At 42.7% G+C, this 11,671-nt stretch overlaps 1 protein-coding gene across 1 annotated transcript; it reads right to left on the minus strand.

Moving 5' to 3' along the window:
* Window positions 1-20: 20 nt before the first annotated feature.
* cp110 (centriolar coiled-coil protein 110) lies at window positions 21-10,879 on the minus strand. Its single transcript, XM_074698853.1, has 10 exons — window positions 10,460-10,879; window positions 10,014-10,139; window positions 6,894-9,330; window positions 5,066-5,193; window positions 3,111-3,212; window positions 2,496-2,612; window positions 2,261-2,362; window positions 1,976-2,092; window positions 1,671-1,753; window positions 21-1,124 (listed from the first exon to the last, which is right to left on the minus strand). Exons 1-10 carry the CDS (start codon window positions 10,586-10,588, stop codon window positions 965-967), a joined length of 3,501 nt encoding a protein of 1,166 aa, XP_074554954.1. The 5' UTR covers window positions 10,589-10,879; the 3' UTR covers window positions 21-964.
* Window positions 10,880-11,671: the final 792 nt, after the last annotated feature.

An 11,671-nucleotide genomic window follows, 5' to 3' on the forward strand; every position in this document is an offset into this window, starting at 1 on the left:
GTCAGAAATGCCAAGACGTGTAAGAAGTTAAAAAATAACTTTATTAAAAACCAAACATAAATAAATAATAATAACAGGTCCATAACAATACAAAAATACAAGGCCCTAAGTTGGCGCGTTATCAAAACAACCAAGAATAAAAGTGAAGGCCAAACATGGGAGTAACTGAGTTCAAGTAACACCAAAATCTGGTGCTGAATACAAACAAACCTGTTTTTTTTAAGTCATTTTTCATAAACAGACAGACCATCAGGTTTAACATTTTAATCTAACAAAGTTATCAAATGTACAGGTGCAATTACAATTGGCCATAGATGAACTGGGCTAAGTTTCCCTCTGTTGTCCATTTGGCTCATTGCATGTTTTTCCAAACAACATGTAAACCCATATAACAAAGTCTGCATGGATTATTTTAAGTTTTTAAGAGAAAAGAGGGAAAACCATCCAAAACCTTTGTATGCTGTTGTGCTGTGACAATAAAATTGTAAGATCTATCTTTCACCACCTGGGTTGAGCAGCACTGCCCTCACTTAATACCCAAATGATTGTGTCTTCAGCATGGTATGACTAGCATCACTGTCCGGGCAAGCCATGTGATGGGTGCATCATACAACAGCAACTTTAATTAAAGCATACAGGGTGTGAAGGACGCATTTTTAAAATTACTATTCTAAAGCTGGTGGTGGAGACCTGAGTTTTCTGAACCTAACAGAGGCTGTGGGTATATTTGTTCTCTACCTCAGCACCACGCCTCCGAAGACCACTCTGAAACATCTAAGACAAACACCCTGCCCTGCTGCAATTATGTTACATTCTAGCTTTTAAGAGGGTGAAAGTTCAAAGCGTACAACCTGCATGGCTTTCTTAGTGTCAAATTTAGATTTAGCAACACTTAGTACTGTCGTGTCTGTGTAATAGCCAGAGGCCTTATTAGAGGTGCTCACTGGGGCCAATTAGGGGAGTGTCATCTAGGTCTAGAGGAGTTAGTGCTCCTGGGGACCCTCCGAGGATTTGCTCTAAACTGTCCTCGTTTGGTTTCCAGTGGCTGCTCGGGAGAGGACCCAGCGTTGTGTCCAGTCTTCGTCTCACCTCTGGTATGTCTTCCTGCTGCCTTTTTTTGCATCCTAAAGAGAAGAGTAGACACGCTTTTAGCTGATGACAAAGGCAGAGTCTACCCTGTGGTGCAAGATTTCATTATTGTTGTTATTATTATTAACTAAAAAGCATGTGTGCACATGCTGCAAAAAAGTAGAAACCTACAAAAAAACAAGAAGTCATTTATAACTTGCATTCAAAAAATTGGTAGAGACAGCACACCTGTTAATTATTATTTTCAAACCTCTTTGTGCTTTTCTATTTTAGCAACGCATTGTTGAAAAAAACTTTCAACCTCCTCATCCTACAGACCTGAAAGTAACAATGACAGCACTTACAGAAACATTACTTTTCAACATTTACTGTTTTAGGTTGTTGATAGGAGTTTCAGTCGGTTTCAAAACCCCAATACATAATTTGAGAAAGAAGGCTTTTATCACAGTTAAGACATCATTTCATATTTCGATGTTTAGTGATTCCTTTGTCTTTTGATGTAATCATATGTGTAATGACCATGTCCTCTTGTGTAAACACACAAATGCAAAAATGTTCTCATGTCCTGAGGAGAAACTCACATCAGGCCTCTCTTCCTCTCCAGTGATTTTTGTGTTGCAGCAGACAGTAAACTCTTTCCTCTGGGGTGACCTGTGTTCCCGCTCTAAATAAGCACAAACAAGAGGTTACTGCTTTCAAAAACCACAATGTAAAGAAATAAACAGCTGTGTATTTTCAACTGAACAGTCACAGGACTTTCCACACACAGAGTTTTGATAGAGCATTTTGTGTTGTTGTCAATAGTGTCACTGTTCATTCTAAGCACACAACATTCCTTCTATTTCCATAAAATCTTAAGTTCGCACACAGCGGCTGAAAAGGTTACCTGTCGTCTCAGCTCCCTCTCCCTGGTGAGCTCCCGGTCCCAGCTGATCAGCTGCATCCTCTCTCTGGCTGACAGGCTGAAGAATATGTTGTTGACCTCGTAGCGTGCTGCGCGCAGCTGGAGTGGGGAAACAATTACAGAGCAGACAGCGGCTTGAATGAACGCGTGTACTCTGACTATCTGATGTGGTAACTGCTAATGGAGGGAATAATTGCTCTGTGTGCAGCGGAGGAGAGAAGAGGGAGGAGGTTAACAGATGTTTATGACGTGTGTTTGCTTTAATACCTGCAGAGCGAGTCGCTCCTGCAACAAAAGGTCCTGTCTGCTGCTGAACTCTCCTACGCTGGTGCTCTGCAGCCGGAGGGCCAAGAGGAGCTGCCGTGTGTCCTACAGGTCCAAAATACACACACACATTCACCGCTGTTAGCTGTACACCACTGCTGTTTTCTTGTAATGACTTTAATCAACAGAAAGATGAAATGCGTATGGAGACAGATGTGATGCAGCTTCGACTACTCACCCTGACAGTCCGCACCAGCTGTGCCACTCTCTCCGTCCTCAACAGCCTGCGAGTCAGAAAACCTTTCACCACCGCTAACAGCAGGGGGCGGCAGTGCTCTGAGAGTGTGCTGGAAGGCTGAGGAGAAGGAGGAAGAGGAGAGAAGGAGTGATGAGAGGGAAGAATAATGAGGAGCAGAGGGGAAGAGAGAGGAGAATGCTAATTCCATCAATGACAACCAATTAATTTCCCGTGCAGATTCTCAAGGTCCTTTGGTTGGCATCTGTTTAGCAAATCAACACAAGTGAACTTGCTGCTCATCATTATAATAGAGAATAATAAACAGAATAATAAGCAGCTGATCTACTGTCAGTCACTTGTTGATTCTGAAGCTGTTGCATTAAAGCTCGGCTGGTTTGTTGAGCTGCTACGGTGTAACCAAGGCGAAGCTTCTGGACTGAATACAGATCAGAGATATAATGAAGATGAAATGATGGACATTAAGACATTGAGGAGAGGAAATGTTTTACATGAGCGTGTCAGCAAACGAGTGATGAATTCAAACTGTTAGGACACAAGGATAAGCAGGACAAGCTTCTAACATCTCTGACATGAGTGAAAAATGTGCTGTGATACCTGAGAGAGGCTCGTAAAGGTCAGTGTGTCCCCAAGACGTGAGCCGGACAAGGAGCAGGGGAAGGACACGCTCTGGAGGAGGCGGAAACGTGCGGCCAACGCCTGAGAAAGAGACAGAGAGGGAGACAGGAGAAGAGTGTGTGTGTGGGTGTGTGTGTGTGTGTGCGTGCACGGCAGGCACATTTGGGAGCAGGCAAGGTTGGAAAATATTGAATTGGAAAGGACAGCAAATGAGGCAGGAGGAAGAAATTAATTGAGGGTAGAGAGGGAGAGACAGAAGGGGGGAGCTCAGTGGAGAGGGATGAGATGATGGAGAGAGCAGAGGAGGAAGAGGAGAAGGATGACAGGGATGATGAGACAGGAGAGATGGAAGAAATTAATGCAGCCCAAAAGTAAAAACGGTTTTGAATAGAGAAAGGAGCGAAAACAAAGCGAGGTGCAGGATTAGAGGCAGAAAAAAGACGGGAAGGAGATGGGACCATTAGCTGTGGCACTCAGTGGGACGATCTGGCACTTAACCACAGACGCTCATGAATTAAACAAATTATCCTTTCCTTTTCTGTGTCAATTCCCTCGCTCCCCTTCTCCTCTCCACCAGAGAGTCCAGCCAGCTCACTCTCACGAAATCACAAATGATGGAAGGACAGAGGGGAGGCGGAGAGAAGTCTTTTTATTAAACAGCTTATGTTAATTATATTGTTGTTAAGGATACATAAATTAAACTGAGACTGTGATTAATAGGGCAAGGACACCGGCCAAGAACAAATACAGAGACAAGCTGAAGGAAAGGGAACTGGTTGCCAGAGAGCAGCAGGCGTCCTTGAAGTCTGCCATGTGCCCGTGCGTGCACACACACTCACACACACACACACCGAGAGAAAGATGCGACCATGCCAGCTCGCCTCTTAGGGATGTAATGAAACATTTATGGTAGAATTCCTCTGTGTGTGTGTGTGTGTGTGTGTGTGTGTGTGTGTGTGTGTGTGTGTGTGTGTGTGTGTGTGTGTGTGTGTGTGTGTGTGTGTGCGCTTTTATACTGGGGAGAGTCTGAAGGTCTCTTGTAATGAGCAGATGTCTGTTGTCTGCCTACGACCCAGGTCTCCAAAAGCACGCTCTAACAGGTAGAGCTACATGTGTGTGTTTTATGTGTGTGTGGAGGTGGGGGCTCCTATGCCACAGAAACACACACGTTCAAAGGTTTTCTCTTGATTTTAAATTTCTAGAGTCACTGTTCTGTCATATTTAGGTGATTTTTTTTCTGAAACAGTAAGCAAGATAAAACAGTGGATTGAGACATCCACTCCTGGTTTCTGAAAGGTGACTTTGGGTGGAGTCAGGAACACTAGGGGAGAGAATTACGGTTGTTGTACAGGAGTTGTGCAGCACTAGATCTGTACAGCAATAAGTGATGCAATCGGGTGCAAGAAGCGGGCCAATGGCATGGAGGAAATGTTGGTGTGACTTTGTCTGAACCGTACTTAAAAATGATAAATGTCTGCTTGTTTTATAGACGTGTAATTCCAGGTTTTATTTCCTGCTGTTGCTATGCTGCTTGGTTTCTTTCTCTGTGATAGAAACACATTTACATGAAAATCCAAACCTACACCTGAAGGTCACAGGTGTTCAAAACCAGGATCCTAAATAAGGAAACAGGCCCTTTATTAGATAATCTATAATTTAGGGCTATTTTGTACAATTTCACAATGTGATCATGTGAATAATAATGTAAAAAGACACCATCGACCTTTACCCTAAGAACATTAATTGTCTCACTTCTGGGCCTAATTTTTCCAAACACATTCTTCTTTAGATGTTTAACCTCCACACTCTTAAAATCAAACACCTACCTTCTTTTTAGACATTTCTTTAGGGTTGTAAACCCTTTATTTTGTTTTCAGATGTGTTTAATAAAATCTAAGTATTGTGTACTCAATAATCTCTCCGTGTCGTCTCACCTGAAGCAGTTCCTCCTGCTGTCTCCTGTGCTCCTCCTGCAGGGCTCTGATCTGAGCAGCGTGCGCTTCTTTCAGCCGTTCCTGTCTTTCCCTCAGACTCCCAAAGCCTTCAGTCCACCTCAACGGAGCTGAAGGCAGAGAATATAGAATAAGCAGTGTAAATTCTGTATCGCACTAAAAAAATCTTGGTTTTTTTTGCTTCTTTCACAAAGTGGAAAAGAAATAAATCTGACAACTGAGGAAAAATGTACTTGTCCAGTTCCTTGAGAGTTTTCTTAAAGGGGACATATCATGCTGATCCCTGATTTAATAGTTACATATAAAATAATAAATTTGAAAACAAGACCTTTCACCCCCTGAATTTTCAAAAAATGAGATATTGTATTTTTTCTGATATCCTAGAACGAGATTTGATGCCTCTGAAAATAGGTCATTTGGCCGCAAGACTTCCACCGTCGTGACGACACGAGGATCCTTTCTTTTTATTGGAGTAATTTGATAAAGCAGCTCCTCCTCTGTGATGTCAGTTAGTCACACAACCGCCACCGAGGGATAGACCCACCAAGAGCCGAGTATACCCCCTCAGATGCTGGATTCAGGGACTCTGCTCTGCTGAGCAGCTCGGCTTTACATGGTGAATTAGCAGTTAAGACACTGTAGTTTTAGCAGACGTTGTAATACTTGTGAGACTGTGATATTTGCGTGCTTGTTCTGACATGCACTGTGAACCTGGACCACAATAATGCTGCGGTAATAACATAGTGACGAACTGACGGTAGAGGCGATCTTTAGACTACACTTTCAGCATGATGGATAAAACAGACAGAGAAAAGTGAAGGAGCAGGATGGAGCCCTGTTATAGAAATAGTTTATTGGTGAAGTCTGCCTTTATTTCCACGTATAAACTATACATGTTACAGTACCGGTTTGACTCACCACACTGAAGCGTCCTGAGATGATCTGTGTCGAGGTGGATTTTCTTCCTCCTGAGCTGCAGAACCGTTCGGGTCTGACTCAGGGTCCAATACAAAAGGACGTATCCTACACTCTGCCATTTTATTAGTGCTATCAATGCCTTGCAGTTAAGTTTTGGCAAACAGCAAACTCACTCGGTCTGCTCCATCCAATGTGGCGATTTTGTATATACTGCCATGCTGCAAAAACCGCCCCCTGGCTCTACCTCCTCCGCCCCTCTGATAGAACTGACCAATCAGAGCACAAAGGGCTGTGACGTTGTGAGATTACTGGAGGTCATTCTCAAAACGGAGCGTTTCAACGAGATCTTCAGAATGGCCTAAAATGAGGATATTGAGAATGCTATTGTGGGGCAATGAAGGAACTAAATGACTTGTACTGAGGGCAGAAAAGCTTTACAGGCATCCTAGCCTGGCAGAGTGAAAAGGAGAAACAAGCATGATATGTCCCCTTTCATACGAGAAACTAGACAAGCAAATTTTTCTTCCTTTTCTTGAAATCAGACATTTTCTGAACATGTTAGGTGAATGTGGCACATTTCAAGTCCAATAAGCCAATTATAATAAAAATAAGACACTTGCTTTGATTTCTGTTTTTGCAGAGCACTAACAAGTATTTTTAAGAGTAAAGCAAACAACTGTTCTGTTGTTTCACAGACTATGTAGTCTGTTGCCTCTCATGATTTTCTGCCTCTTTTACATCAGGAAAAGAAGGTACAATTATCTTTTAAGTTCAATCTAGTTAGTATTGAATTCTTAGCAAGCTCTTTGAAAGTCTTTGGGGTTTCTGTGTAAGCTCTGCCCTGAAGAATTCTGCCATATGCTCTTAACTGACCAGATTTTTAAAGCCTTACCTTTAGGAGAGCTGGAGTTGGGCCTAACCACAGAGCCTGATCCTCCACCGACTTCTGTTTTCCTCTGTGGTGTCTCCTCTGACATGTGCATGAGCAGCCTGCGTTTAACCCTGGACACCCCACTCTGACCCTCCCCCTCGCTCTCTGGGGTCAGCTGTTGCTCCTGAACACAACAACCCCTTAGGCCCAAGTCAGGCCCTGACCCCTCGAGCAGCCACAGTCCGGATGGTGCGTCAACATCATAGGACTGGTTGAGAGATGGCGAGTGTGATAAGTTGTAACACTCTTCATTGGCCTTATTCCTTTTTTCCACAGGCTGGTTGCTGGTGTCTAACAGCACAGAGGACGTGTCAGGTGGAGCTGCAGCTTTAGTGTCTATATTTCTGAACATGTCAGGAATCCTTTGGCGCTGTGCTGCAGAGAGGAGGCATTTAGCTGTCGGCTGCTGCTTTCTCAAGGCACCGTGTCTATTACTCTTTGAAAGTCCATCCTTACCAGAACACTTCTCCTTTCCTCTCTCTGTAACTAAGGTTTTAACGAGCCTGAGCTCACTTAAGTTAACAGCCTCAGGGCTAGTTTCCTGCTCTGTGACGGGAGCATCATCTGTGTAACTGATGCTCGGTGCAGACCCTGTATCTTCACACACTGATTTGTCTGATGATTGTCTCCTCTGCAGCGTCCATTGGTCTTTATCCGCCTCTTTGCTTTTTTCTTCATCACTCTGCGTGAGTCTATCTTCAGCTGGACTCTGGTTCCTGAAGTTTTCTGTCATTGTGTACTCCAGGTTTGAAACCAAGATTTTCAGATCAGACAGATTTGACTGGAGCTGATCAATTTGCTGTGAACTCCTGAAATCATCTTCATCCATAGGAGTCACGTTGGATGGGATTGGATGATTTAGATTTTGATTCAAACCATTATTGATGACAACTTTTGAGATCCCTGTCCTGTCCACAGCGTCTTTATCTTGGATACTGCTTTTGTTTTTGCAGCGAACAGGACTCGAGCAGAAACTTGGGGTTGGGATGGTTTGATACTTCCTCTCTCCTTTAGGAAAATCCATAGAGCCTGCCTTACAAAGAATCTCCTCCTGGTCAGACAAAGTGTCTGTGGACATGGTGTGTCTCTGGGGTAAGGCACTGATCTTTTTCGACTCTGTCGTGACCTCTTGGGAGATGTTTAGCTTATTATTTCTTACGGTTAATTCTTCATCATCACCACTCCTTCCCTTTGTTTTTCCATCTCCTGTTAAAGTTTCAATAAAACAGTTTGTCCTTTCCCCAAAAAGCTCCCCTTCAACTGTCCTCTCACTGTCCCAGGATTTCTTTGGTGACGTTTGTCCTGATGGGACAAATGTGCTTCTCATTTCTTTAGTTGTCTTTCTCTCTGCAGACAGACTGCCCTTGTGAAGGGACTCATCATTCTCCTTATCAGAGAGGCTTGGCTCCTCTGCCCTCATTCTTGGCTGTTCTTGGGTCCTCTCTTGAATTTTACTGTTTTTGGCTTGGTTCCTAAGCATTCGCTGGCGGCGCCGATACTCCTGAGACTTCTTCAACAGCGCCTGGAGGCTCAGACGATGAGGCTCCCCCAGTGGCTCTTCTTCATCTTCCTGGAGGTCTGTTTGTTGTGTTTCTGTGGGGTCTTGCTGAACATTCAGCTCTGCTGATGGACAGTGCTGAACGCTTATCGTCGTTGACGACTGGGGATTGTCTGAAAAGCTCCTGTTGTCTGACAAACATACTTGGTCCTCCATCCTCCCTGGTCTTTGATCTTTGTCAGGGTCAAGAACTGTGGTAACTGTGGTGCTCCCTGTGCTGCCTTCACTGCTTCCAGATTTTTCTCCTTGTAAACTTTCACATATGACTGAATCCTCCTGGGGTTCAGAGCAGCAAATACCTTTAACACAAGCAAAGTCATCATAAAAGGAGGATTCAATTCCACTCCTCTCTAGCTCCTCTCCGTCAATTGGAGGATAGCTAATAATATCTGGTATCTTGGCTATCGTGTTTGAAGTGTGAAGGAAAAAAGCCCCCAAGCTTTGAGCGCCCTCTGATGTTTCGACATTATGGCTTTCCATATCTGAGTCAAGACCTCCAGAGACACCGGAAGTGTTTTCAACATTTGTGCAGGTCGCATAACCCAAGGACTGGTGGTTTACACCATTTAAGGGACTTGGCTGTGGTCCATGTTGGCTGGGATGTAGATCCATAAGGCAGCCCTCCAGTTGAGGTGTCACATCAGTTGTAAGAGAGGCACTATATGATGTTGATGTGAAGAGAGGGAGAGAAACACCATCCTTTACTTCTCTGTGAGATGCTGGTGAGAGCAGTGGATCATCTTTTGGATGATCATGGGTCACTGGTGTGGTTGTGTTATGGTGCTGTGGGCTGATCTGGGACTCTTGAAGCAACTCCTCCAGTGTTGGTGTCTTCCTTAGCTGCAATCCCAAGATAGAAAAAAAACAAACATTTTCTGTGTTATTTTACTCGGGCTGATTTACTCATTTTATAGGAACCAAGTTCAAATAAACATCTCATGCAAGGAAATAACATTACACTATAACTCCATTCATCAGAATAATTAGAGCGTGACTGGATAGGGTTAAGCTGTCTGGGTGCTTAGCCAGTATCATAAAGTAGGATTACAAACAAAGGAACAACAAACAGTGTCAGTTGGAAACAAAAAATATGTTTTTCTTCTTCCTTTTTCTATGCAAATCTCTCTACATGTTTCATGAGGTTATCATGATGACACAACTGCATGAATACGTTTTGATGGAGTGGCTCTAGGACACCAGAGCTAAGTGCTAAGCCATCCTGAGGTGTCAGGAGCCAAGCATAACAGACTGATAATCCCAGTAATGTCTTGCCTCTTGCATCCAGTCTATCGGCACATTGGGGCCAATAGTGTGGGTCATGTGTTTGGGTAGGTAGTTATAGGTCACTACATGGGTCTGCTGAAGCAGGTAGTGCTGTTTATGGTAGCGGTGGTCATGCAACTTGTTAAGAGGGCATACCTGGAATATGAAGTATCCTCACTAAGCCTCTGTCCCTTTTATTATGACAAATTTATCGTGTTTTATTTTAAAAGAAAAAAAAACACAAGAAACTCAGTGCTTACCTGAACACTGTGCAGAATAGTTTGCACGTATGCCATTCTTGAATCTGTCTTAAACTTTCTGTGGACAGGAGCTTTCTTTGCAGCATGTCTGTATCCCTGCATCTCCTCTCTTTGTTCCCCTGAGAGCTGTTGGTACCAGAAACAGAAGATGAGATGTACATTTATCACAAGGCTGCCACAAAGAAGTTATTTCTTTCACTTCTTTTTTTTTCCTATTCCCCAAACACTGACTGTATCATTTGGCCAAATTGTAAATTGAACTAAAACGTCAGCTACAATTCCCTGTGCCCAAACCTTCAAAAACTCCACAGTGATATGAATATCTCAACAGCTGAAAAGACAGTCTCCTTTGTAGTTTTCAGTTGGATAGCGTCTCGTAGACAAACAACAAAAGGCCCAACTTAGATGGTTGGTTCGTCATAAATATAATAAGACAGAGATAATACCAGAGGAGGAAGGATGGGTCGTCCATAGAAGCAGATGAGAGAGGATGGAGATTGTGGTTTGTTGTCTTCTTCTCCCCTCTTTTCCAGAGAGGACAGAAGACGCTGTACAAACGTGCTGTAGTCCTCCATTAAGTAGCATCAGGATAAAGTAGATATGAACGTCAGTATAAGAACGAAGTGCCAATATAACACTGACCGGGATATGTAGCTCACTGGCTAGCGGGTTAGCATACGTTGTTCTGGTAAACTTCAGCGTTTTGGTCACCGTTTAAATAAGTAGCAAGAATGAGAATGTACAAAGAGAGGTAAATAATTAATGTGTGGTTAGTTCTGATAAAAAAGTAAAGCAACAGACTATTATCAACCACAATGTAACCCTAGGATGGGTCAGTGTTTACATCTTTACCCGCCTCTCCTCCCGGAGCAACAGACTCTGACGGTTTGGATATTATCGAAAGCCCGGAATGGATTTCCTGCACGGCAATGGATTTACCAAACCAAATTACCAAAATAACAAAAATAAAACAAACCCTCACTTGGTTTACAGAAAAGTATTCTAATATCTAAATAATGAAATACTAATTTCTTTGTAAAACATGTCTTCTAAGTATGTGTTTGTAACGGATGAAAATGTAGTTTACTCTTTGTGTTCATTCTTTAACTCCGTGTTTTCAAAAGCACCAAGGGAAGTTTGAGAGGCTCCGAGCTGCTGTCAACTTGACAGCGCCACCTACAGAGTGGCACCGACACAGATTGTGAAGCACATTTCTGCTATAACTTTTATAACTTGTATATTTTGCCCAGGGAAATTCGCAGCAGGTGAAATAATCCTGTTTATTCTATGTAAAATAAAGAGGCAGTTTTTAGTGTTTTTAGGTCAGTATTTTCTGATACCATACTATAAAACAACATTAGTGTATCAATGATAAATTAAGAAATAATAATAACAACAAAAAGATATTGTATCTATGTCGAATAGTTTTCTATAGCACAATCAAATTTAGTAGCCGAATAATTTTTAAATACAACACTCATCCACACACTAAACTTTAGACAATTTTACATCAGTCTGCTATTATGATAAATGAACACCTTTAAATAGTGTTACTCCAACATAAACACATAGAGGTACACATAAGCAGTCCATTTTGGAAACATTTTATTGGTCATATACAAAATAAAGTAAGCTGTTTATCAACAAACATACAGTAT

The sequence above is a fragment of the Halichoeres trimaculatus genome, unplaced genomic scaffold, assembly GCF_033239565.1.
Source record: "Halichoeres trimaculatus isolate MK-OKI-2021-1 unplaced genomic scaffold, fHalTri1.1 fHalTri1_scaffold_2, whole genome shotgun sequence".
Taxonomy (NCBI): Eukaryota; Metazoa; Chordata; class Actinopteri; order Labriformes; family Labridae; genus Halichoeres; species Halichoeres trimaculatus.

Coding starts and splice junctions, on each gene's coding strand:
- cp110 (XM_074698853.1), bottom strand. CDS start 10,588: ATGGAGGACTACAGCACGTTTGTACAGCGTCTTCTGTCCTCTCTGGAA. Junction 10,140..10,459: donor GACCCATCCTTCCTCCTCTG/GTATTATCTCTG, acceptor TGGTACCAACAG/CTCTCAGGGGAACAAAGAGA. Junction 5,194..6,893: donor CAACTCCAGCTCTCCTAAAG/GTAAGGCTTTAA, acceptor CTCTGCCTTCAG/CTCCGTTGAGGTGGACTGAA.